Here is a 27,787-nt window from a genome sequence, read left to right as displayed (position 1 = left end):
TATTTTGCATGCAGCGCTGTGGAAGCTACGCAAGAAGTTAGGTCGTTAAGTGAATTTGTTGCGCATTGGTTGTGAAGTCGTTTAGAGATCCAGCTCTGAATCAAAAGGGTGTGGGTTTGACACTTTGCCTGGACAATATATATTATGGATGCTTGAAAATTTGCCTTGTGTTAATCTTCCATGGCCTCTTTTGAGTGTCATACGAGATTTGCGAGATTTTATGAAACACTGCGAATCAGGTGCAGCTAAAGGCCAGTTGGTGCTTCGCCACGCAAGCATGCATTTGAATTTTTTTATGCTTGTTGCGCTACTCAGAACGACCAAAAATTTACGAAGGTGTAGGGGCCATATCCCACTCTAGACAGGCACTTCCGAAGGTTTCTTTGAAACGTGTAGCTAACTATCTGCGCGACAATTCGATTTGCGTGTTGCCGGCAGATAAAGAAGGTGGGTTCTGTGTACTCTCGGACGGGAATTTTTATGCAAGAGCTGGTCAGGCAATTTCAGCCATTTTTAGGCGACAGGATACAGTGTCCTTAAGTAAGGTAAAAACTAATGCTAAGAAGCTTTGCAGAGACTATAGCTTGGAAAATATGTTAAAAAACATTGCCAGAAGCAGACGAGATCACCTAGAGGTGTTTTCTAGCATGAAAACTCGCAAACCTAACTTACCGTTCAGGCTCATTGTTTCGGAAAAGGACACATGCCAGACGTCTGTTGTGCTGTTTCTGCAAGCCAAGCTAGCTGGTCTACCTGTGAATGAAATGTTTTTAATATGTAACTCCGACGAAGTGATTGGCTTTTTGATCGAGGCTTCCAAGTCTTCTCCGTCGATGTTGAAGACCTATACTATTCTATTCCTCACAATGACCTGCTGTCAGCTATTTCGCAGACAATTGATGAAATTGGTGCCACCCGTTTTCAGAATAATGCTGGGCTGTCAAGTAACCAATTTTTAGAACTTTTGAGCTTCTATGTGTCATGAACGTTCATTAAAAAGAATGGTAACATCTATTTGCAGAAAAACGAAGTGTGCATCGGTTCTTGCATTGCCCCGCTCCTCAGTGATTTATTTTTAGCTCGTCTAGATGTTGCCATGTCAGTGAACCTTAATCAGACTAATGTTTTTATAATATTTTGTTGGGTGAATGATAATTTGTTTTGTATTCAGTGTTCTCTGGCTGACCTTTAGACTGAGGTTGCCATAGTGGTGCCAATAGTCAAAGAATGCCTTGCCCCCCTTGACGTTACCCACGAGCTCTCACAAAATGACACGATCCGGTTTTTGGATGTGCACTTAGCTTGTTCTGATATTCACACTTCTTGGTACTATGAACCTCGTGCCAACAAACCACTTCTTCCCTTTCACTCTGCTCATTCTAAGTTGGTCAAGAGAGAATTTGCTAACCTTTACCTAAATAATGCTTTGCAAAAATCGTGCCATCACACCATTTTGTCTAGCTTTGCTTCTCAGTGCGAATGACTTTTGCAGGCTGGTTATCCCGTGTCCTTACAAGTATTAGTAGCTGAAGATTCTAAGAGAGTTTAGAAAAGGTAACCGGCACGAAGATAATCCTACAACTACTTGGGGTAAGACAAGCATTATCCTGTATATCCACACAGTCTCATATAATCTGAAAAAAATCGCCAAGCAAGCGAATCTTCGTGTGGTTTTCTGCCCCTAACAAGCTTATGAGGATTTGAAAGCTCACTAATCCGAATATGGGGGCTCCTCCTAGCTGTGATAAGAATCATAAAAAGAAGTTTCTTAATTGCACACATTGTGTTGTTTATTGTTTTCCACTCAAGTGCAGAAAACGTTAAATCGGTCAGACTGGCCAATGTCTGAATGACACACACACACACTGCAAAACGTGTGGATGTGTACTTGTTTTAGAAGAATGCGTCATTCTAGGTCATAGTCATAATCGGCCCACAAGAGAAATCATTGAAGCAAAAGCTATCATAGGTCTTGGTCACGCACGTGTAAGCTCACCTTCATTATCATTATCAAGCATTGAATTCGTCGTATCTCGGACTGCCGCCACAGGCTGTCTGAATGCTTTTCACATGGTTCCTTTGCTTTTGTTGCTTGCTTTTGTGTTGTTGTCTCTTCATGTCACATGGTTCACTGAGTGTATAAATGCAGTTTGGCCTTCTGAGTCGCGAAATAAACCATCCGTTGGAAGTTGGCGCTCACCCTGGTTCTCCGTTCCTATTAGTTACACCTTCCACCTTCCTTTTTTGCTCCTTCTGAGCTGTGCTACAAGCCTAAAGAAGTCGTGACATACCAACTCGCCCAAAGTGCCACACTTTTGATGCATGTGAAGTTGCCATGGAATGCTGAAAGTGAAAAACCCAAAAAGGAAATAAAGAAAAACAACAAATTGATCTAAAACAATGCATCAGCAGTCGTATAGCACAATTTGTTCGCTTCTAAGGATTAAAACATTCTTCATTTAATGCTGAGCTTTCACAGGAGTTTCGTATATTTGCTGGCAAAAGACTCCAAACTGTTAGTGCGAACGCAGCCACTGCAAAACGTCTGTCTGGCTTCTACAGCGTACCGTACACCCATCGTATGAAACGGAGAATAGACGTCTACATTGACATGTCTGAAATTCCATGGGAATACATCTGCTTTGCTCTTTTTCCACTATAGATTGTCTTTCATCTAGATAGTGCACAAATGCAGGGGTGTTTTTTGTTAACTCAAACATTGTCTATAATTCGTGTAGTGGCAGAAAATATTGAATGTCTGTGCTATTCCTGTTCTGGCACGGGATGGAGAACAAGTGATGCTTTGCTGCACAGGCATTATTTTCCCACTTCGCCGCATTTACTACTTGGCACATATGTATGCAGGCTTGTTGGAGCTGAAAATGTCGCTGAGGTACCGCACTTCCCAGCCATTTTCTTTGTGTGGTGATTTGACTGATGCAAGTATAGCACAGCAGCTGGGCACGTTTCTGGATGACTGCCAACACCTTTCTTCCTCTATTCCCACCCCATGGTGTCTACCACTGAGGCAATAATTTGTCGTGGAAGCCAGCCTCTCCCAGGAATTCCACATGTACTTTCATGCTGATGGCCAACCAGTGCTTGCTTGCAGAATTTGTTGATGGTGGTGTGCAGGCAGCCAAGTTGCCCCTCGATTGCCAGCTTAGAATGAGGCAGATTGTGTACAAGTATTTTAAATTGTGAACGACATTGGTGGACACACCACACATGGTCGTCGGTAAATTGGCTCCTAATATTTAGAAACTAGGAGCTTACCATTGGCATTGAAGAGAAAAATGTACAATCATTGCATTCTACCAATGCTAACGTATAGTGCAGAAATATGGCTGTTAACAAGGAAGCTCAAGAACGAGTTAAGGACCGTGCAAAGAGCGATGGAATGAAATATGTTGGGCATAATGTTAAAGGATACGAAGAGTGTGGTGTGGACCAGAGAGCAAACGGGGATAGCGAATATTCTAGATGACATTGAGATTAAGTTGGTCAGACCATGTTATGCATAGCGCAGAGAACCGGTGGACCATTAGTTACAGAATGGGTGCCAAGGGAAGTGTAGTCAAGGACAGTAGAAAACTAGGTGGGGTGAAGTTCACAGGCGCAAGGTGGTATCTGCTAGCGCATATATTGTATATCGTAGGAGAGGCCTTCATCCTGCAGCGGATATAAAATTAGACTGGTGATGATTGAGAAACTGGGGTACCTTTTCTGTGGCATCTCGCATGGTAACCAGAGGCCAGGCTGCATCAGAATTTAAACAGAGGTACTTTATTCATAAAGGTTTCCTCTAGGGGTGTGCGAATATTCTAATCAAATAGTGTCCTATTCGATTCGGAGCAGATATCCACTATTCGTAAATGTAAATGTTTTTCCAATACTTTTCCAACATTTCAAAACATCAACTACGCCCAGATAAACATAGAATTTCATCAAAAGTAGGGTAAACTTTCATCCCTGCAGACATAGTATAGACATAAAACATGGAAATTTGCATAGTGGAGCAAGTGACATCACTTATGTAACCATATTTTACAGGCTATACAGCAATCATTTGAATTCTCTTAAAGAGCCCTGTGCATGCGGAGAAACTACTTGTTTGCTCCTAATGCTCTGTTTGTGCTTTTAGTAAACATTGCTTAATAACGTGCTATGTAATGACAGAAACTTGCCAACTTTAAGAGTACTGGGATGTGAACATTGTTTTATATTAATTGTGATAACAGCTATTTCTTAAAAATGGCTATTCACACACCTTAGTTTCTTCTCGGAGCCCACAGGTTTAAAAGCCATGACATATACATGCATTGGCACTATATGTATTTATTGATGCACTTATGTGTAACTTTTCAGTCTATGTGGCATGCTAATATATTATGCGTAGTTTGCACACTGTACTGCCGTTTTGTACATTTTCTTGCATTGTATTTACTACATTCATACCCAATACATTTTTCTCAACTGCTGTATTTGATTCTATCCCAAAAGCAGAGAAACTTGTTTATTGGCTTTTTGACCATGCTTCTCAACATCTTAACATCTGATATTGGCATAAAGATTGACTGTAATTACTGCCATACTGAGAATTATCACCTATTTGGTTGTCTTAATCCATGCTGCTATATGCTTCTCACGTTGCTTAAAACAGGTCACTAATAAGTGCTATCGCAGGAGCAAATGCAGACTATCCCCTTAATTAAGAAGTAAATGCAAATGAAGGATAAGGGCAGCATTTGTAGAAAGTTGTCAATAAACCTTCGCCCCACGGCGGCCGCATTTCGATGGGTGTTTTTGCATTTCGCCCCCGTGTACTTAGATTTAGGTGCACGATAAAGAACCCCAGGTGGTCGAAATTTCCGGAGTCCTCCACTACGGCGTGCCTCATAATCAGAAAGTGGTTTTGGCACGTAAAACCCCAAATATTATTATTATTATTCCATCATCATCGTGTAATCGCCATTCTCATCTGTGGCATTTATCGTCATCGTTCCTGCATTGTCATATCCCATTGTACCGCTGTAGATTAGGTAGCGCTTTTTTTTTTTTTTCACCAGTTCTTTTTTGAGGCTTTTCGTTCCTCATAACCAAGTACACCAGATAGCCCTTGAAGGCTGTGGGAATAGCAGTAGGAATACTTATTCTGCTTGCAATTTTTCTTGTAGTCTTCATCACGAAAGCGGCGGCTGCAGACAAGAGGAAGCAGACCAGTCATTAACACTGAAGTTCTCATGAGAGATGTTGGACAGCCATCGTGTGCGCTGTTTAGAATCACTTGGAAGCCGGTGAAATGATATTTCAGGCCATTTACCGTGCACGGATTCACAAAATGGCACACAATTAACCTTTTCAGCAGAATGCGCTTGTGATGGTGGCTACTCTTCTGGATGTATAAGGATCATTGAAACCATGCACCAGCCTTGAAAAATAAATTGGGAAAATGCACCACAAATGCCACAAACGCTTTTTTAAATTGCATACCTTCTGACACTAGTCAGGTGCCAGCGCTGCATACTTGACTGAAGTAGGGTTCACGCACCTCTAGTAGCAGCAGCAGCAGCAGGAATCGGGCAGTGGAATTGAAAGGCTGGGGAAAACGCTGTCAGTGGGGAGGTCGTATGCTGTGCACTGCTGCTGTGTTCGAGCATGGCCATGCTTTAGCTTCACAATGTGTGTATTTTGTGTCCTTCCCAAGATTCTCTGAAGCAAGGAATTTCTCTCTCCACCTCCCTTAGTTTAGGAACATCTTGCATTGTCCAGCGTTTATTTTATGTTTACTTTAATTTTTTCATTCTTCATTACTTCATATGTGTGCATATGACATAAGTCTTTGTCTATCAAGGCTAGAGCTTTACTAGGATTGATATTTGCTTTATTAATTCTATTTTGTTCTAATCATAGGTTGCTCTAACTTGATGATCCACTTAAAGCGACACTAAAGGCAAACATTAAGTTGAGCTAGATTGAAAGATTAGGCTTCTGTAATAACTCTTCATACGTAACGAAAACGAAGCTTTTGTTAGCGAGAAAATTGCTTAAATAGAGAATTGAAGTGGCACTATCTGTTGTTCACTATGGTACCTCTTACCTGTGGCGTCAGCACCTCTGATGCTCGGAGAGCAGCCGCGATCCACCACTCTGAGTGCCATCAATTTGGCTAAGGAGGCGGCAACATATGGCAAGTGACCACCCTGCCGGCTCCAGCTGTGGAGCCTTAAGTGACCGTAACCATAACCTGAACCCAAGCAGAGTGAGGAGTGACTAATGCAAGCTGAACACCTGCATCCTCCAAGCAGTGTGCTTTGTATATAGAGCTGAATAAAGTCTACAAGAGATATGGCATAGAGTGTGGTCATGTGAGGACATCGCGTGAAAGTCCTCCGCTTTGGCACGGGCAGTTCAAATTGAATAGCAGCAGCCGGACCTTCAAAGGCAATTTCCTACACAATAAATTTATATATTAACACACAGAAAATGATGATAAACTTCTAGATGACTACTCTGATGATGTAGCTTGACTTGTAATACTGTCCTTTAGTGTCCCTTTAAATCATTGACAAGAAAAAATGCAGTTTAACTGCATATAGTTACATTTTGTGACCCAGGTTGCCTATCAAATCCAGACATTTGTGCCATTATTGCACTTGTTAGCATAGCAAAAATGTCGTTTTCAGGTAAATCGCTTTTTCCTGATAGCAATTGTGGCGGTAGTACTCTTCAAATAATGTTCTTGCACTATTACAAGTAAGAGCCCCTATAAGTCTCTGCTTGTGTTCATCAGCACAGGTTTAATTGCACCGCAACTTGCAAAGCCAATGTAGAGTCTGCATATCATTACACATTCATAAAACCTTAGCTATGCACATGGGAGTGAGAAAAAAGCAAATTTGCATTCGCGACGATGTTTCTAGTACGCTGATATGAAATTTGTTACAGGGATTCAAGTATCGGGGATATAAATACTGTAATATGTGAAGATATTTCTACTGAATCGAACTACGTTTAGCACATGGAAATTGTTCTTCAGGCACAGCACATTCTGGGGGACTCATGTTCGAGGTGACTGACTCTGTAACAGCAATCACAAAAATTATCCAGGTACTCTTGCTCCTGGCACTTTTTTATTATTATTAAAGGGCACCTGAAACGGTTTGGTCAAATTTTGTAGACACGTAGGATGCAGCTAATCATTCGCACCAAAATTGGTGTGAAGCGTCTCGTATTGTTGTGGTGAGAAAAGAGAGCAAGGTCGTCGACAGTGTAGAGGACAAAGTGGCACTGTGTAAATAGTTTTATACCCGTGACAATATTAAGAGAGCTACGGATGATTACAAGTTATCCTTCTCCATGGCCAAGCATTTTCTCCTCGACTTGTTCGCCAAGTGATCAGGGCTAAGCTCCGCCTTCACTGGCTCTGCATCATGATGGCACTTCGTGTTGTCTACTTCGGTTCTCTAGGAGCGAGCGCGCGAAGCCTCTCCAACCTCTTCTCCAGCTGCTTGGCAGTCGACCCCAAGCGAGATCTATCGAAGCAGCGTGCTTTGTGAGCATACTGTCGTAGCGCCAAACGTGTCTGATATTCCAGTAACCACAGGCGAGCTGGGCATTTTGACGGAACGGTGGAGGCATAAATTCAAGCTGATGAAGGAACTTCAGCTTAGACATACATGAGCTGCCTTATCAGTCTGCACGGTTCAGCCACATGTTGGCACAGAGCTTAGCCAGCCAAACAAAGAGCTAATATTGCTGCAACCAAGTGTAACACATTTCAAACATTTACAAAAACTTGTTATCGATTGCGATCCTGCGAAATATTTACCCCAGCAGCAAAGAAGAATACACTTCGTTACTGCTACTGTGTTTGGTTGAGCACTCTGCCACCAGGTGGCTGCTCCATACAGACCATTCACATTTGCGCTTCTGCTCATCCCGTGAAACAGCACGGTCAAACGGCCAGGCCCTGTCCCCTTGCGCTTGTGTTTACCCGAATACCGGACTCTCAAAACGCTATTGTAGTAGTAACCCTCCGGTGTAAAGGGACGGCCACAAACACGCAAATCCTGGCGCCGATCGGATAACAACAGTCTGACGTGCTGGAGCCACCCCGCTCGTCTGCTGCCTTGCAGAGGGACACGATGTCACTGTTTGACATATTGCCAGTCGCTACGTTTGCAGTCCACAACACAACAAAGGCGAATCAGGGTGCTGACAAAAAGACTGAGACAGACACTGACCGCGGAGCTCTCGTCAAAACGAAGCACATTGTAACACAAGCAGACAGCACTTGCTGTGTGCCGGAAGTGCTCAAGTGTACTGAGAAATTGTTCTTGTGCATTCTCTTTCTGTTACTTTCTTTTTATAGAAACAAATTAACTCTCATTCTAACTATTACAAACATTTGTTCACCATGAAGCTGGAAAAATTATGGATGATTCGCCCGGGGCAGCCAATCTGATGGCTCGCCCTACTGACGTCAATTCGGTGAATGACGTCAAATGGGTTGGGGCGGCTGAAAATTGAGCCAAGCAGTGTGCTGCGATTGGCATCAATGTACATATTTAAAGCCTTATAATAAATTACACACTTTTTGTGGAGCACTTAGATGAGTCAACGATCAGAAGGACCTACTCTAACAACTCGGTACATTTGTAGAAAAATCGTCAAAATCATTTTAGGGTACCTTTAAGTACTCCTTGTATGCCTGCATTACTTGGCTGCCGAACAGTGGAAAGATGTTTTAGCCTTGAAAGTGAAGCATGCTACATTTTATCCCACTAGTACCATTTATCTAGGAACACGAAAATAAAATGCACTTTCTTTTCTTGTGCTCATGTTCCAATATGGCTAGATGTTGCATGTATGGGTTATCATTTCACCCCTGTATTCTCAAACCATCCTCGACCCGGAAGTCCTTCTTCCACTCACCGAATTAAGTACAGTACCAGCCCTTGACTGAAGGAGACTCTACGCTTCTCAAGAATTGATGCGGAATGTCAGTGAAGCGCAATGACATTTGTCAAGTGGCAGCTGCGTTGCCATCAACTCTCTTGAGTCGAGGCAGAGTATTGAGCTGAGAGGCGTTTCTAGAATGCGGGGATTGGAATTGTCATAGTAGACACCCTCGAGGATGCTGCTCAGCCAGTTTCTAAATTTAACTCCATCAAATGCGAGGGTGCAAAGGACACTCTTACTTGGCTTACGGTTCAAGTGCACTGTAAATTCACGTTATGTGCTATATTTTTATCTACTGAAATTCTTTTTTGTATACTTTGGAAGTTAGTGCGATAGATGGCTTTTGAGAGCACAATTATGTTAATTAAAGTATAGTCTTTTGTGAAATTTTCCCTGAGAATGCACTGCGTCACCAAATAACCAGACTGCAAGCTGTTGTTCGATGCTGTGGTTCAGTGTCAACACCTGTTAACAAGATGCTGTAGTTATATTTTTTTACTTGCAATAAGTCAGTGCGAGGACAACAGCTTGTATGCTGGGAACCAGCACTGTAGAACAGGTCAGCCTATAATTATGTAGTGGGGGGGCGTGTATTGTAAGAGACAAGACTTGAGCCTGAGGCAGTGACCTGCGTTCTTGTTCTGGTAACTTTACTAGAAGGGTAAGCACTTACCATTGGTTTATTTATATACCTTGCTTTATATTTTTTCTTGGTTCTCGCACAAGACCACATTACTACTAGATCGCAGTAGCATAGTCTCGGTAAAATGCTTGTAGGTTTCCAAGTTCATGGCCATCTTTTTTTTTTTTCCAGTGCTTGTATGCCAAAAAAAAAATTGTTTGTACTCCTATGGAAAATGGGTTTCAATAGTGTTCTACTGCACAAAATCCTCCATTCAGCTGAAAGGAAACTTGGTTTCAGGTAACCCTTGCTGATAAAGAATGGTTCTGAGTTCTTTTGGAAGAAGGTTAATGAGGCATCTATTTTTTTGCACCCAATACATTCTGCTATTCTGTTCTCTTTTGAAAGGGATTGCAATGTCCTAATGAGACATGTCAAGCAGCTCTGAGGTAGAAACAGTTCAACCTCTTTCCATACTCGTATACACTAACCATTTACTTTACCACTACAGTGTTGACCGTGACATTATGCTGTTCATCACGAGATCATGGGTTCAATTCCTGGCCACAGCCCAATGCAGGCAGAATGCAAGAACACTATTGTGCTTAGATTTAGGTGCACATTAAACAACTGTAGGCAGTTCAAACTGATCCAAAGCCGCCTCCACATTTTGGCATCTTCATATCCCGTGTGTTAATTTGTTATGTTTAGCCCCGTAATTGGGTGCAATATTGACTACTCTTGTATTTCATAGTCATACAAATCTTTCTGGAATTGCTAAGCGAGAAATGCATACCTGTTCATCTGCGTGACAGCTTGCCTTGCAAGGTTCCCATCCTTTCCCGGATAGGACCCATGCCAACAGATATGGTTTCCTTCTTTGGATGCATAGGGCCCTCTCAAGTGCGCAGCAAGGAAACTTTATGTGAAAACTTGGGGCACACCATAATATCATTCCATTTACTTTTTGTTCAGCTCATGCTACCGACATGGCAATTTTCATTCAGCTTCTGTTTGAAACCCATTGTGATGGGTTGATAGCAATTGTGTAGTGCTTCTAAGCATGGTCTCAGTTCGAACTGCTGGCCATGGTTAGATGCAGAAACCTTCATGTGCTAAACTTCACGCTCACGTTTAACCCTTTAGATACCAAGACCGAGCTGTTCTCGTCCTGGCTGTTAGTACGAATTCATATCGCCAAAGACGAGCCGCTTTCATCCAAGCCACAGCTTCTGCTCTTTTCGTCTGCAGTGAGCCACGCTCATAAACTAAGTTCGCGCCATGCATTTGAGTTTGGGCCCTTGAATGTGTTCTTGGATACCTTTGTTGTCTTTATCTTATGTTCATGTAATTATCTTCAAACATTAGATGTGTGCTGAGTCTTTTTCAGAGCAGATGTCTTCCATTAATATGTTGGGTGAATGTAGCCGATAAACTGTACATGTAATGTATTTTTTTAATCTGGGCATAATGTGCAATAAGGCATTTTTTGCAAAAGAACATCGTAGTTAAAGGGTTAAGAACTCCGGTTGGGGGGAGGGTTGAGAATAATCTGGAGCTCCCCTCGCTATGACATCTCTGGTAGCCCATGTTTTGCTTTGGGAAGCCAAACTGTGGTAATGGAATGGTCGTCTTCTCTTTCTAATCTTCTGGCAGGCGGGCAGTGCCCCTGCAGCTACACCCGGTGGTGCCAAGATGGCCAGCCTGCAGACGGCCTACCGGGCACTGCCGTCAGACGACACCGAGCTGGAAGGGCCGCACGAGAGCAGCTTGCTCATCCACACCGTGCCAGACAGCAGCCGTAGTGAGTTGTCTGGAAGGGGGCATGCACCATCTGCACTGGCATGATGATATGTGTTTTTGTTACGGGGGGCAGTAGACAAACCTCTCTGCAAGTTTCTAGGCCAACATTGCCAAAGAGAATGCTGGTAATGCAGCTGTGCTTGGCATACTGACTGGCACCCATAGATTGAGGCTCGCTTATATAATGAACTCGAGTGGAAATTTGTCTGGATAGTTATTCATGGTCAGAAAATGTAACAGCATGTAAAACAAGGAATGGAAGAAAAGCTGCTCTTTTTTTTCTTGTTTTGTCTTGTCTCTTGCTTTATACACAATTATTTGCCTTGACTTGAATGCACAGGGCATGAGAAGGTGATTAGGAGATGATTAGATTTTACAGTAGAGTCAGCTAAAATTAATGTAGATGCACTAAAATACCTCCCGTCCCTCCTTTTAATCCACAATGCAAGCTTACCTTGGCATCCTCACTTATGCCTTTCGTTGAGCTTAGGCGTTGCTGCTATAGTGCTGTGTTGCTAAGCCCACGGGTGCGGGATCAAATCCCAGCTGTGGCAGCTGAATTTTTTGGTAGGGTGAAGTGCACAAACGCCTGTGTACCATGCATTGGGGGCCCATTAAAGAACCCCAGGTGGTCCAAATTAATCCAGAGTCCTTCACTACACCGTGCCTCATAATCAAGTCGTGGTATTGGCACATAAAACCCCAGAATTTAATTTTTTTTCATTGAGCTTAATTAAGTACAGTGATGTATTGTGGTAGTCGTGTGCAGTGCTGGTAATACAGTTGCAACTCATTGTAACTGAACGTTTGCAAAGAACAATAATCCATATTGAGAATCAAGAGCCAAAGATGTGTGCAGAGCAAAGCTTCTTACACTTGCTGAGAGCCTTTGTCATGTCCCAACCACTCTCACCTCCCACATGCACATTTCCTAATCTCATTCTTCTGTCCACCTTTTTGCTGCCATTGACTGTGTTTCATTGCATTCAGATCTGTTCTGTCATTCTGACATCGTTTATCTAATCTGCATTGCGTGTGGGGCCTAAGAACAGATAACTGATGCTATGCAATGACATGATGGACACCCACGGGGTTAAGAATTTACCACGTAATCATTTGGTACAACTGATGCAGGGAATGGCGATTGCAGAGCAGTGAGAAATGCCATTGGGACTGTAATGGGTATTACTTAGATGGCAGGGACAGGTACTTGTACATCAAATTTCCACATAAATTCAACGTAGTGTTGCTTCTTTTTATTATTCACTAGTAGTACCATGCAAATGCAGAGAAAAAGAAGTTAGACCAGGGAACAGTCTGGGGATGGCATAGATTAACGACAACTTTTATTTGCATACACTTGCTGATTGCAAGAGAATGATGCAATACAGTGGCTTTTCAATGTCAATGTGTATATGTAATGCTGTTCACCATGTTGTGATGCTATGTTCATCTCTGGGTCTTTATTTCAACTGAAACTGAAGGCCAAGGATATGAATATACCCAAATAATAATGATATGTGTAACCTGGAAACAGCAAGCTTCGGTGGAAAAGTGATGTTTCTTGTACTCCAGTTTCACGTAAAACTTGTTCAGGTTTCTTGCTCAGTATTGTACTGCAGTGAAATATCTGCTGGACATGTCGGGGCAGCCAAGGCCATTTCATTTTGTGTTACCTTGTTGTGCAGCTCTCCCCGTACCCGGTCAATCACTTGACTGGGTATGGTAAGAAAATTCAAAAGTTAAATACTGATCTCAAGAAAACTCGACCTGAGTATTACAAGAATATGTTTATTGTTGTTTCTAACAATAAAAAAAAAATTTGACTCAATACGATTGCTTATTGGTCAACAGCAGAATAGCGCCCCTGCTACACTAATTACTGATGGTGTCAAATACAGTAAAAATACTTTGTCTGATAAATTGAATTCGTATTTTTTTCTCATTCGCTTTCCAGCACTTAACGAGATGCAGAGCAATATTTCACCACTTTCAGTACAAATTCGATATTTTGATCTCCTTACAGTTAATTAGAGATAATCTCTCTTCTTAAGAAGCTAAATAAAAGTTTGATTGCTGGCAATGATGACATTAAAGCTACTCCAATTATTTTCATTGCTCACCTTTTATCAGCACCTTTGCAACATATTTGTATCGGAGCATTATCACCAGGCATTTTTTCAGTTGATATGAAAACAGCGAGGATTGTTGTCTTGCCTAAAGGGGGTCCTATCAATGATCTCGGGAACTATCAACTCATATCGGTGTTGCCCTTATTGTCAAAGGTGTTGGAAGATGTAACAAAAACAAGACTAACCAAGTTTCTTGAACATAAATCGCTTGTCAACAAGCAGTTTGGCTTTCGAAAAAAAAAAAAAAAACCTTCAGAAACAGATTTACTTAATATCAAAGAAAGAATAGCTAAGGGTATTGCCAACAAGGAGTTCACCCTAGGAATTATTTTTAGACTTTCAAAAACCATTAAACTCGGTTAAGCATGATATATTGTTTCAAAAGTTACAACATATAGCAATTGAGGGGTAGCTCTACAGTTAATAGAGAGTTTTAGAACAGGGGCCCCAAAAGGTTGGGGCCCCAAATAGCTTTGCGGGTGTTAGCGTTGGGGCATGCAGGAGTGAAGAGTTTTAGAATAGGGCATTGCGTTTGCCGATAGCGTCTTGCGCTGACAGTGCCACTACGGCGTCAAAGAAAAGCTATTAGAAACAATTAAATAAGATATACCATTTTATGATGGGAATAGTAATTTTGGCTTGCGTGTATTCACATTTAGTTACAATTTAGAGGTTATTCTGTCAGCAGCAAACAATTAGTTGAGCTTAGTTTTGAGCAAACCAACTTTACATGCCTTCACCAGCCAAGCTTAGCCGTGTTACGTCTACGAGCCATAAAATCCACAATTGAATTTGGAATCAGCGGCGTCCAATGAATCAATCTTCATAATGTACGCTAGTTGGGAGAAAGCAATAACTGCAGTCACTTCTCCTAACTTGTGAACTTCACGCGTTACCACGAATCGAACCCAGTTTGGTGCTACGTTAGAGCCGTTGCTTCGATGTGTGCCGCCATGTTTGCTGACACAAAGCTTTTGGGGCCGCTATTTGGGCTCCCGCTAAATCACTGAAATAGTGTTCCCAACGCAAAACCCAAACGCAGTTTACGTCTCGTGCATGCGCAGGGGCTTCGACGCTATTTCTTTGGGGCCCCAAAACGTTTGGGGCCCCTATTCTAAAACTAATATGTGGTTACTTAACAGACAGGCTGTAGTATACAACTCTTCACGGGTATAAATCTGTTACAGCCATTGATATTCGGTGTATCACAAGGTTCTATTTTCGGTCCACTTTCATTAATTATTTGCATAAATGATGTTGTGCCCGTACCACAAACATTCTCCATAGTTTTGTATGAATATGATACCGGCTTGTTTTTCTCTGGCAGCCGTTTGAGATTTAGAAAAGCAACGAACGAATGTCAGATTTCTCTTTCATACTAGCTTGACCCTAACCAGCTACAATTGAACGTTAATAAAACGAAATATATTTTATTCAAGAGCAGCAATAAGCGCTAAGATTAAATTGGAAGTGACGTGGGCAGTTATATGGCCCATTGCTACCCTACTAATGCTCCCTATGATCTCCAACATGAGCCATTTAAAATACCATTATTCAGAACCATTCGCGAAAATCATTGTTGCACTAAATACCTAATCTTCTCCACGACAATAGTTATATACACGAACTTATCAAACAATGTAGTTCTAAACTGAGTTTAAATAAAAATGTTAAAATATATACTTACTCTCTGATACTGTGCCCTAAATAAGCTTCAGAGTTAAAGATATCCTTTTTTATTGTTCCATTATTTTAGTACTTTGCTAGATTCTATAAGGGTTATGCATTGCTCCAAATGGTAGTGTCACATTGTTTTTTTTTTCTTTTTTTTTTTGGAGGGTTTTTGTTCTTGTCGTAGGTTATTGCTGTTGCATTGTGATTCTGTAACATACCGTATTTACTTGCATAATGATCGCACCCTGAATTTTGTCGCCAAAATTTTTTCTTTTTTCGTGTGTAATGATCACACCCCAAACTTGCCGCAGCTGTATATGTCATGTGCCAAGTCTAGCTAATGATGATCGCGCTTACCATCTGTCAAATGCTGTCAAATGCTACGCGAATGACTCTTCAAGACATACCAAGTGGTCTGCACGCACCAAACATTCTTCAGCAGATGCCCCATTTTTTTCCTTTCATCACTTTCACACTTCCATGAAAAAAAGAAAAGCTACAACCAAACTTGCCTTGGCTTTATTATTTGTAGGCTTTATAATGGTTGTGGTCAACAACAACAAAAGAGGCGCCTTTTGATTCTTCTCGTCTGCACTCGTGGGCACGCAGCAAATCGCGAGCGGCAACGATAGTAGCCACATTTACACTGATACTTTAGAAGTGTACCCTACTCATATGCTGGCACTTGTAACACAGCTAAGATATTCGCCCACCCTTAGCGGAAACGTGCCGTATTAGGATAGTAGTGAAGACAAATGCCGCAGTTTCTGCAGTGTACCGGCCATGTGTTTCTATGTCATTGGCAGCTAAGCACGCCCATCTATGTTCCTGTCTCCTCAAAGTAGGCATGGCTACGTTATTGCCACAGACTTGCCGATATTAACACTATTATTCATTACTGATACGGAAGAAACTGTTTCAGTGTGCGTAATGTACTCGTCAAAAGAAAAAAAATAGCGTTTGGCTTGCTCCACCGGCCGCCATTTTTTTTTTTTTGGTGTCCCGCACTGTTACAGCGGCAGACTCCTGTTTGTTGACCTGTTGTCATCCCACAGCAAATGTGAGATGAAAAAAAAATTTTTTTTTCTTTTCGCGGGAAATTTAACCTGCATGATGATCGCACCCCTGAATTTGCGGCAATTACTGGGACAAAAAAGTGCCATCATTATGCGAGTAGATACGGTAATTTAAGATGTCTTTTCGTGATGTTACTTTTGCATTGGAACTATTTTGTCATGTTTTAATGTAAAAGGCTTTTTTCTTGTATTATTTTTCACTGCTTCTGAGCAAATGTATGGGTAGAGGGACCTAGTCGGGCACACTTTATCTGGCTTTAGTCCTTTCAACCCTGGAAATGTATGTGTGAATAAACTGAACATGAAGTGGATGGAGGGGGGGGGGCACATACGCAGTGTGCCCTCCTCCCTCTGTCTGTTCACTGTTGATGACTGTGTGGGATAAATGATATCGTCACAGGCTAATGAGCCCTTTATTTTCCCATTTGCAGCACGATGGAACCACGTGGAGGACTTGGATTCTTTCTTTACGAGGATATCCTTCTTGGTTTTCTTTGTTTGGGTTTTTCCTACAGGTGCCAGTTCAAAAGTGCCTGGATTCATTTGTGCTCTAGGAGGTCGAGACCACATGGTCACTTACTTTTATTAACACTTCACCCCAGCTCGCATAGGGTTGGTTGTGTTACAACGGTAGTGTTGGCCACAGCGTTTTGGAAATTGCTGCTTGCACTGAAGGGGATGGCCTGCATTTACTGAGTGCCATGCAGTTCCACGATCTGGAAACCGCACTGAATTTTATGAAAGAACTGTTTTGCCTACATATACGTACATGTTCATCTATTAAGTTTAGTTTTCACTGAACATAACTGGTGCTCCTAGAATGCCTGAATTGGAGAAAGTTGGAAAATTGGAGAAATAACCATAATTTCGGAACTACATGAGAACCCTCGAGCCTGCTCGAAGTTCAGCACTGCTCTGAGGATTCCCAAGACTCTCAGTTAGATAAAAGTCTGAGCAGTTCCTGCCTGCAGACTTGGATTGTGCTGCATCCGACATGTTTTGTCAATCGCATGCTCATGTTGTCCTTGACCGTGTGCTTCACGTCTACCAGTACCATCAGAATCATGGGTTCACCTGTATGATGCTTCACGAGATCTTGGAGCTAGCGTGAGTGATTGCCACTGACCCTTTTTCTCTGGGTTTAAAGTGCACTTGGCCGCGTTTGTGCTTTTACTGTTTCAGATGCTATGTTGGTTTGCACATGTTGATTTCGCCAACAGGCTGACAACACAATCAGTGGTGTGGGCACTAGCTTTTATTGTTTAAAGCAGGATGTTGAACCAAACAAAAAAAAAAATACCAGTTTGGCTCGTGTTCAGCACAATTCCATTTCGTTGCAGTTCAGGTCTGGTACGAAAAATTTAAAATCTACAGCATCTTGTGAACTGACTCGCAACACTGAAACAGTTTGGCGCAGGCCATTTGATCCTGCCCACATGGCGATATGCTGCATGGTGCTATCAGCTTGTCTGCCTAGCGCATACACAAGTTTCATCAGGAGTAGGCAGAAATGGTCTCCCTGGCAGGTGGAAGACAACCGTTGATGTTTTTATGTGGATATCTATTATGTCTTAACAGCTGCACCAGAAATGGACATGAAGATGGCCATCTTAGGCGGTGGCATTGCAGGGATATGCGGCAGGCAGTGCTCCCTCTCTCCTGTACTGTTTGCCTTTATCACCATCCAGGCTGAGTACATGCAAGACCATAGAAAATAGTTGTCTAAAAGATTTAAACATAAGTATTACGGTAATTGGAAGAGCACAATCTTGCAGTGACAACTAAATTCTCTTTTTTTGCTCTTTCGCCACACTTGGCCGTTGCGCCAATATACACTAAATCGCACATTTTTCTTCCTAAATGACACATTGCAATAACTATATAACATTGAAGGCTTAAAAAGCTTTGCAGTGAATATACCCAAAAATCAGGACATTATTAGGTCTAACGCAGTATATCATGTGCACAGGAATGATAAATGGCAATCTTGAAGTAACGCGACTCAAACTAGAAAAAAAGCCATAGAAATACGGTAGCTGCTAACCTGACTGCTAATTTTATGCTGGCGCGGTGCACCATGGCCACCAAAATTGCCATGTAAGCGGCATGGGATGCCGCCTGCATTCTTACTAAAAGAATCTGAAGTAACATAATGCCTAACCTAGCTATGATATACAAAAGCACTGCTGAAAGTCTGGCCCATGTTTTAGTCTAGTTACTCTGGACCTCATTAACGCACGCTTTATTCAATGGCATCGCTCTCGGTTATTCGGAAGCTGGAGAGTAGTTAAATATAAACTAAGTTTGGAGCAAAAGCTAAAATATACAGGATGCCAACTACAGAACAAATACTATTATCTTGATTTTCTTTAATGCATGGTGGGCAAATGCAACTAGACATGCATTCCATCTCACCAGCTTTGTCCGTTGCAGCAAAGGCAAAGAGTTAAATCAGCTAATAGGGAACACGAATGAGAAACATGGTAGCAAAATTAAGCGGCACACAGTGAGCAAGCCCGCCTCCTTCATCCGAGTCACAGAGTCCGCTCTTGTTCCTGATTGGTAGACACGACCTGTAAATTTGGCTAGGACTCAGCAGAGTTGATACGGAGCTCATGGCTCAACACACTGCTTTGCACATTTAATCTTTTGTAAATGTGTTGTCATTGTTCCTTTCGTTGCAGGAAGTTCGTGTTTGTTGTGGTGTTCTCGACGTTCCTCATCAATTGTGTGGACTACCCTGTGCTCTTCCGGAATAAGCCGCCACCCCACAATGGCACAAAGGTCACCATGAGTGACGTGGTCATCCCCTCTGGCCAATGTGTTGCTAGGTTTGGCTTTCTAATTTTATTTATATTAGTTATCTTGCAAAGGGATTTGTGTGGTGTGAATGGTGTAAATACAGCATGGCAAAAGCACATGAGTTACTTCCTGTTTTGACGTGTACCAATAACCCACCGTGGTTGCTTAGTGGCTATGGTCTTAGGCTGCTAAGCACGAGGTCGCGGGATCGAATCCCGCCCGCGGCAGCCGCATTAGAGTGTGGACAAAATGCAAAAACACCCGTGTGCTTAGATTTAGGTCTATGTTCAAGAACCCCAGGTAGTCCAAATTTCCGGAGTCCCCTACTACGGCGTGCCTCATGATCAACTCATGGTTTTGGCACGTAAAACTCAAGTACATTTTAATATCTACTAATAAATGGTCGATAAGCTGCACAGGCACTATCACGGAAAAATGAAACATTTACAGAAAAAGCGTAAAATGGAAACACCTCTTTTGAGTAAGCAGATTATAACTTGTCGAATATTGCTCATTCTGTGCCCTTAATGTATGTTCACTTTAGTGTCTAGCTTGGCCCGTGAAAGACCTTCTGAAAACACAAGTGTTTAATATCCCCTTGCCCAAACAGTCATTGTTTGACACTCTTTTGCTCTATTGTACAAATCTGCTGTGCTCGTGCTTTGCATGCTTTTACTTTCGGAAACCCCTAAAGTATGTCATTGGCAATGTTTGAATTCTTGGGATGTAGTGACTACGCACAGAGGTATAAAAGAAATTGCTGGAATGGTAGCCTCCACAGTTACTTGCAAGTACAGTTGAAGCCAAAGTTTGCCTTTATTTCTGCTCTGAAAGAGGGCCACGACAGCTGAAATCCGCTCACAGCTCATTTTATTTTGCTCAATTACTATAGATGTTAGCCCAACTGAAAAATAAATGCTTGTGGTTTCTGGTTAAAATGTTAACTTTAGCTGCATATTGATATCATGATGTACCATAAAATCTGACAAGACATTTATGATTCCTTCTCAAACCAATGACAGAAACAAGTCGAAAAATATTTGTAAAGTAAAATTAACCATCCTAAATAGCACAGAGTAGGGAGAAAGCACTTTGTGTAATGCCCACTATTCGCTAACATTTTTTTGTACCTTTGGTAAGGTGGCAGCGGTCCAGCTTCAGTCTTAAGATGTCATCTCGACTCCTCCAGCACTTTTTTTTAAACCTCCATGACTGTACACAACCACTTTTCTAGTTTCTCTAATTGTGCATGACGTCAGCTATCTAACCTTTCAAATCCTTTATATATTGCTTGGCCCATGCAGGTTTGGGTTCTTCACATGGCTGAGCCTGGTGGTGGCGACTGTGTACTGGCTGTTCAGGGCCATCCGCGTTGCCTGTCACCTCATCCAGTTCATCGAGATACGCGCCTTCTACGTGCATGCCCTTCACATATCTGCAGTGAGTAATCCTTGCTCGCTCTTGGTCACCCACTCTCACATCTGTCATTTTTATTGCCATCACATCTGTCATTTTGTGCACCCAAAGTTAAGGGACACAAACTGGAATACGAAAAGAACTTACGAGGACGTTAAAAAAAAATGCAAAGAGATATACAGCGCAAACCATTTACAACATAACCGCTTATAGTACAAGACAGGACGTAATCCGCACTTTTCTGACTCCCGTTTATCCTCGTATACAACTCAATGTATATATGCATACCGCTTATAGTGCAGCCATGCGAGGCGAAATCCAGTAGAACCTCATTCATACGTTCTGGGAAAAAGTGCGAAATTAAATGTACTAGCATCGAAAACATATAATCGGACGTCGTTGAAAGTTTGGCAGACTGAACTGCCATAATGTGAAATGTAATGCGACGTTGCGCAAAGTGTTGCAGCACGAGGCACCGATACCTGCCACTCTGTTGGTGCCTTCGGCGCAAGACGCACATTGTCCTTTTTGTGGCTTCGGCAATCGTACAATCATGGTCTACAAATTTGGCCTGTGTCAGCAGCTTCATTGGGCAGCATTTTGATGGAAGTTTTGACATGCCCACTCAGCAAGAATCATTGCGGCATGAGACACCGAGACAGCGGCTCAGTCAATCGGGCTGCACAAATGAACGTGAAACACGCATTGTTCATTTAAAATGATCATAGGAAGCCTAAATGAAATGGAACTAGAGGGCAATACCGGAATACATGCCATGATGCCGCCAGAGTGGAACTGATGCTCACGTCGTGCTGCCTGCAGCGGGGTACGGCGACGTGTTTGGATTATCCCCTATTAAAAGCGTGCAGTACACTTCCTGCACCACGCGCTGTGAAACAGATGGGTGAAGAGTTTGGGTTTCTTAGTATTTTTTTTTTATCCGGGACGATTTGTTGCAAGGCAAAAGAAAGTTAACTAAAAGCCACCCACTTACCAGATACTTATTTCAATGAGTTGGCTGCGATATGCAAATGGTAACGTCAGCTGATATGCGAGGAGATTTGCTGTTACCGGAATAGGAAACCAAGTGTGTGGCAGCATTTTCACATGACACAATTGGGCAACTACTGCAAGAAAGCTGCCATTGTGCACGCCTACTGCTCTCAAACACCCCTTTCTTTCTTTAATTACATTCGATCTAGCCACTGGAAAACATATTGTACAGTCGCAGTTTGGCGATATACTTAACGCTGGTGCTGAAACGTGTGTTTTCCGGGCACATATTAACGAGCAAGGAAGTGTAACTGTATTGGGTCATTTATTGCATCATCAACCGCAAACATTGGCACCACGAAATCATACGAAACAGGATTGTATCTACGAGGTTTGACTACCGATTATAATGCAGCTGCCAGACAATCCCGCAGACAAGAGAGGCAGCCAGCACACTTCTCAACGAGATGCACTGGCCAAAGGGAGAGCGATGAGGGCAATGCAAAGGAGGAGAGGTGGGATGAATGAGCAAGGAAGAGAGAAAAGAAATTGGGAAGGCTGCCATTGCATGTATGCACTCTATGGGCATACGGAAGTTGCCCTAGGCTACGGAGAAACCTTTGCTCTAGCCGCTTGTTAGCAGCATGCACTCCACACCAAGTGTGCGCGCATTGTCACTCTGTTTGGCTCTTCAGCTTGTGTGCAGAAACTGAATACAGTCTCCAATTATTTTTTTGGACAGGGGCGGGTATGAAAAAATGTGTGCCTGTCGAGGCCACAGGTGCATTTCATCTTCGCCTGTTGTGGTGTATGACGCCACGAAGTGCAGATATTGTGTGTGCAACCTTGCCTCTGCTAAAATGTCTGTTTAAGCTGTGTTCCACAAATTCAGTTCAGAACCTTCGTTGTCCATGTGCGAGTTCCCACTGTCCCTACCAGCACATACAAACTCGTTATACATATTCGCAGTAGTTCCTGGCTAACCACTCTTGAAACCACACTCTGCCTCACGCGTGCTGCTGTCAGTTGAGTCCGTGTGTGGAATTGCATGTTGGATCTCTATCCAATAGTCCTTGAGTACGAACATATTTGGGGTTAGCTTTCCGCCACAGCGTGCCGCCCGACACCTCCACTGGCTAGGTCTAACCAGCACACCTCGTCAGGAGTTGGTGACCAAAGTTGCGATTTGCTGATGTGTCAATAAAACGAATCGAAGTGGCTACAGCACTTGTCTACAGTGCCTCTCAGGGTGGTTCCTCTGCTTTCCAACAAAAATGAGGGCCAGTGTCCCTAAAGTTTGGTCCTCATTCTGCCTTGGTTATGTGGAGTTAGCAGTGGTGTTCAAATAACCTAGCAGATTTTGCAAAGTTTGTCAGCAACTTCTTGTATCTGTGCGTATGTGTCTTAGTTTGCCTGTTTCGTGTGAAGAATTCAGGTCCTCAGTCATTAACCGGTTAACTTCTGTTACTTTAAACGGATGCAAACATTCCATTCGTATCCTTCGATTCTAAGATATGCATAGTTGCTTTTTCTGCATGTTTTACACTTGTGCAGCCTTTCAGAAATGTGGTTTTGGTTCTAGTGCAGCTATTTGCAACTCCAGCAAGTTACATTATATAGGCGATTTACACTGTGCAAGAAAAAGAGGAACACAAAGCAAGTGTTGGGCTTTGAGTATGCAAATGCTTGGGTGCGTCATTTCTAACACTCCCTAATACTCGCCAGCATTGCTCTCAAACGTATGGTGCCTGTACATTTTACACCACGGTGGCTCAGTGGCAAGGGCAGTTCGCTGCTGAGCACACGCAGGTTCATTTCCTAGTTCTGGCAGCTGCATCTCTGTGGGGGCGTAATGCAAAAACTCTCGGTATGTACTTGGATTTAGGCGCTAGAGTCGAAGTAGCGGTATGAAGTCTCTTTAACCTGCAAGCCCAGCTCATTGCTTATGGCACCCACCGTGGCGCCTTCGGCGTTGTTCTAAGCCCGAGCTTGCGGGATCAAATCCCAGCCACGGTGGCCGCGCTTTGATGGGACTGAAATGCAAAACTGCCCCTGTATCATGCATTACGTGCATTTTAAAGAACCCCAGGTAGTCAAAATTAATCTCCTATGGCATGCCTCATAATTATATGGTTTTGTTGTGCAAAACCTCAGAATTAAATTTAATTAATTGTTTATTGCAGGAAAATGTTAATTGAAGTGGCGTTGCACAATGCTGGAGTAGTGCTTTAGATCATGGAATGTAAATATAGGCACAGGAGCATAAACTTGACTGTTCATTGTGGCCATATCATACTAGCACTACTGTGTAAACATTGTAACCCTGACATTCTTGGACCATCTGGCAGTACCAATGCTGGCATCGGGGGGTGTGAGGTTAAAGATTTTGGGGAAGAAAAAACAATAAATTACTTTGTTCTTAGGCCTGCTTGTCAACTTGACAGCGCCAGAAAGCTGCAAACTTTCCCTGCCACGAGAGATGCAGCTAGTTGTTTTGTTTGCAACTGCAATATTAGAGATGCAGTACCTGCAGATTTAGTCTAGAAAACTTAATGAACCATATTGTGCCGCCCAAATTTTTTTTTTTTTTTTGCAATTTCACTTTGATATGAGGTAGCTTACAGTAGGGACCACAAGTAATCGGGCTAGCCAGAAAAAATTTATTGGCTCCTGTGTACAAAAACAATTACCAAAAATCGACTCGCATGGAGGAATAATGGCAGGATTTAATGACAGGATTTCCCAAGTCAATGCAACATCTCCGTAAACATGCAGATAAGCAGTTCCCTCACTAGCCAGCATCATTGTAATTGTGTTAATACATAACAACTCTGATGAATGACCATTGCTTTGAAAATCTTGCGGGTCCAGTGTTCATGAAAACCTTGCCATTGCTGCTGCAGGCAGGCTGTGATGGCCAGGGAAGTTTTTGGAGGGTCAGTAAGTATTTCGGTTGTGCCAGTTTCTACTTTTCCTTGTCCCCGCTTCTGTAACAGTCGTCTCTGTGCCATCTAACAAAAGCTGCCATCTCGACCCCGCCATGCAGAGCGACCTGGACAACATGACGTGGCACGAAGTGCAGCGGAGGGTGCTGGAAGTGCAAAAGGACCAGCAGATGTGCATCCACAAACAGGAACTGACGGAGCTCGGTGGGTTCCCACATCATTTTATGTGGAGTCTAAAGCGTGTCTTCGCATGATCTTGCCAAGTACTGCTGTCAGATTTTTGAATGCTTTCAAACTGATAGCCTTATAGACACAGTGGGAAAGAGGGCACTGCTTCACCTACAGCTTCAACGGATATCGTATTGCATACCTGCCAACTCTAATTTCCTGTAAAGTTTATGAATTTGGATGCGCTCTTTGATTTCAGCAACATTGTGTCGAGTTTAACCCTTTGAGGCCCAAAACTTTGACCCACATTCCGGCCACTCGAGCGCAATACTATTTTGCCAGTTTTGGGCCCCGTGAGAGAAAACAACTGTGCAAGAAAAACTTATAGGATGTTTATTTTCGCATTTGCTTTTTGTGTCCAAGTCTTCCAGCAATATTTGGGGAGCATGTGAAAGTGCTCAAAGCTTTCTTCTGGATGCAGTCTTGGATTAATGCTGCAAGTTTTGCAGAACACCATTTCTTTCCTGCACCCTTTTGTTTTGGGGTCGCTGCAAACAGCGCGGTCCTTGCTGCTTCAGCCGGGGATCTTGTAGATGAAATGGGGCCTTCCATCCAGCCTTTCTCCACATTCCAAACGTGCAGATGGGCCCCGCTCCTTAGCGCGAGCCCTGGAGTTGCCCACCAGCGGCTCAATCAGGTTCTGGTGATACTGCAGGTATCGCTGCTCTTTCTGTCCCTGCTTCAGCTGCTGCATCCTCATCACAATGAAACTGTTTGATTGAAACTTCGAGAAGCCAGAAAGAGTTTTTTGTCCCCAATTTCATTGACTTGTGGGAAAATGCGTAGCTTGCACAGTAGGGATCGGCCCTGTCAACTGCACCCATATTTTCAGTGTAGTCGCATATCACCACAGGCTTCTCCAGTGTCACTGTCTTTCCTCCCACTTACTTCCCTGGTACTTCTTTCATAGACACATTGTGATCTGAACTGAGCATTGTGACTTGACGCTTGTCCCGCCAGGTAAGCGCAATGTACGAGTTTCCTTATTGGTACGCAGCCACTTCACCTTTTTACAGCTTCTTCTTGAGCTGCTGTGGCATTTGTTTCCTATTCGTCATCACGCTCCCAGTTAGTAATAACCCTCTACAAAAGTAACTCTTCGGAAAGTAGTGGAGACATGTAAAATCTGTCTGTATAAAGATTATAGCCACTACCCAGCGCAGCTTGCTGCACTTTCTGCAGCAAGTGGCGAACAATCCTGCATGTGAAAGGGAGCTCGGGGTGGCAGAGGCTATCAGTCATTGCACTACCGTAGTAAGGCTCAAATGCAGAAATGCAGCCTGTTAGGCAGTCTGGACATGCATGCCCTGTTTATCCGGCTTATGAGAATTTCAACACTTGAATGAGACTAGGCCCTTGAAGCCAACGGTGCTTTCATCTACATTCGAACCCACTTATTACAATATTCAAGTGCCACGAAAATTCTATTGTTATAACTGATAATTGTTATCACCAGGTTGCATGAAAAAGATCAATATAGGATTATAGCAGAGCTGCTTTGAGAAAACTATAACGGCGAGGAGGCCAGTGCCCCTCGACCTTCCTCCGGCTGCAGATTGTGTTGACTCGTTTAACTAACTCTGCTTCCTACTTGCTCGAATCGCATGTAACAAGCTGTGGCTGTTGGTGTTCAAGAATAGCACTGCTATAACTACGACAAAGAATGATTGTGGGCTACAAGCGATATGCGAGCACCGAGGCGTCACTTTTGTGGCCCCAAAGAACCTTTTAAAAATGCAAGGAGTTTGCCGCGGCAACCTGTCAGCTTGAGAAATCCAGAAGAAACGCTGGGGCGAGACCACCACCAGCATCTCGCCACGTACTTCTCATTGGCTTGCACAAGAAAACTCTTGTGTCCGTCAGCCTTGCATGCTTTGCATGAAGCTTGCAGACATCCTTCTTCTCCAAGGCATCCATGTGCTCCACGTTGTGCCGCGGAAGGTTCCTCGCGAAAACGAAACCCTGGAGGGACTCGATCATCTGCAGGGTTTCCTGAAAGGACAACATTGAGGCAGCCTGCCCTACTGCGTCAACACTGCTGCCGTCACAGTCGCTATCCCATGCAAGCACATTCACGATGATCGCCACATCAGTTAGAAGCACTTCGTTTCCAAATCTATAGCAGTGCACTTTATTTTCGCTGGCAACATTGTGTATAGCCGATGATCAGCTGGTGGATCAGCTATCTTCCGTTTTGGCAGCGAATTAAACGAGGCTGACAAACCACATGGCCAGGATCGACTTTGACGAAACCAACAAAGACGAGCACGCGCAGCTTCGTCTGTTGACAGAACTGCGCAGCATGTGGGGCCATGAAACATCAAAATAGAGAACGAGGGGCCAGCGAGCAATCTTGGAGCAGTGCATTTGGCATGTTCCATTCGTGTTTCGGAAGGTGGCATGGCCTAGAGCTATGGGCGCAGTCCAATTATGTTCCAAGGGGTGGAAGGACGACGGGAGAGCGGTGCGCGAGGCTGGTGATGTGGAGATCGCTGGAAAAGTCGCAGTGGCGTTGGGGCAGCGGGCCATCATGCAGCAGCTCGAATTTCTCGTTTCCTTCTTTTCTTTTTACGGATTTCGCGTTTCATTACCTTTCGGCACGCACATCCAGCAGCCAGACTTCATCGTTATAACCAATAATGTGGCTTGGGGGCTTTGTAGTAAGGGGGTTACTTCACCATAGAAAACATACTAAAAGTGCCAGTACAGCAGCTTCTCATTCTTATAACTGATATATTGTTAAACTTATAAATGGGTTTGACTGTATGCAAATTGGGGGCCAGCGTTGACATGCTCTCTGCATTTCGCATCACTGTAAAGTATAACATCCCTGACCTTGTTTGCCCGAGTTGGTCGACTTGAAGAGGCATCTAGACTTTGAGCAACGCGCAGCATCCAAAAGATTTGAAGAAATCTCTGGCGTTGGAAAACGTGCGGGAAAAAAGCATGTTCTTGACAAGGTCCTGGCTAAAGTACTCTTTCAGTATTGGCTTGGGATTCAAGCCCATGTTTGTGATTACCCCTTAGGAAGGCTTTGAATTCTTATAATGGCCCATTTTCCCAGTCTTTCCAAATCAAGTTCTTCGGAAGGAGGCCGGCACTCTAGATTTTTTTTCATGTAGATAGTGGTTC

At 43.1% G+C, this 27,787-nt stretch overlaps 1 protein-coding gene across 2 annotated transcripts in view; it reads left to right on the top strand.

Moving 5' to 3' along the window:
• Atg9 (autophagy-related protein 9) overlaps window positions 1-27,787 on the top strand; it is a 77,274-nt gene that overhangs the window by 2,938 nt on the left and 46,549 nt on the right. For both annotated transcript variants that reach the window (XM_050186945.3, XM_050186943.3), the window contains exons 2-7: window positions 11,243-11,390; window positions 16,703-16,746; window positions 17,314-17,378; window positions 18,956-19,102; window positions 20,378-20,513; window positions 24,529-24,631. In XM_050186945.3, coding sequence (XP_050042902.1) covers window positions 11,282-11,390; window positions 16,703-16,746; window positions 17,314-17,378; window positions 18,956-19,102; window positions 20,378-20,513; window positions 24,529-24,631 — 604 coding nt within the window. In that variant the 5' untranslated portion in view covers window positions 11,243-11,281. The remainder of the gene's footprint in view (window positions 1-11,242; window positions 11,391-16,702; window positions 16,747-17,313; window positions 17,379-18,955; window positions 19,103-20,377; window positions 20,514-24,528; window positions 24,632-27,787) is intronic.

Source organism: Dermacentor andersoni, chromosome 2 (assembly GCF_023375885.2).
Source record: "Dermacentor andersoni chromosome 2, qqDerAnde1_hic_scaffold, whole genome shotgun sequence".
Taxonomy (NCBI): Eukaryota; Metazoa; Arthropoda; class Arachnida; order Ixodida; family Ixodidae; genus Dermacentor; species Dermacentor andersoni.
This window is presented reverse-complemented; position numbering and strand designations above follow the sequence as displayed.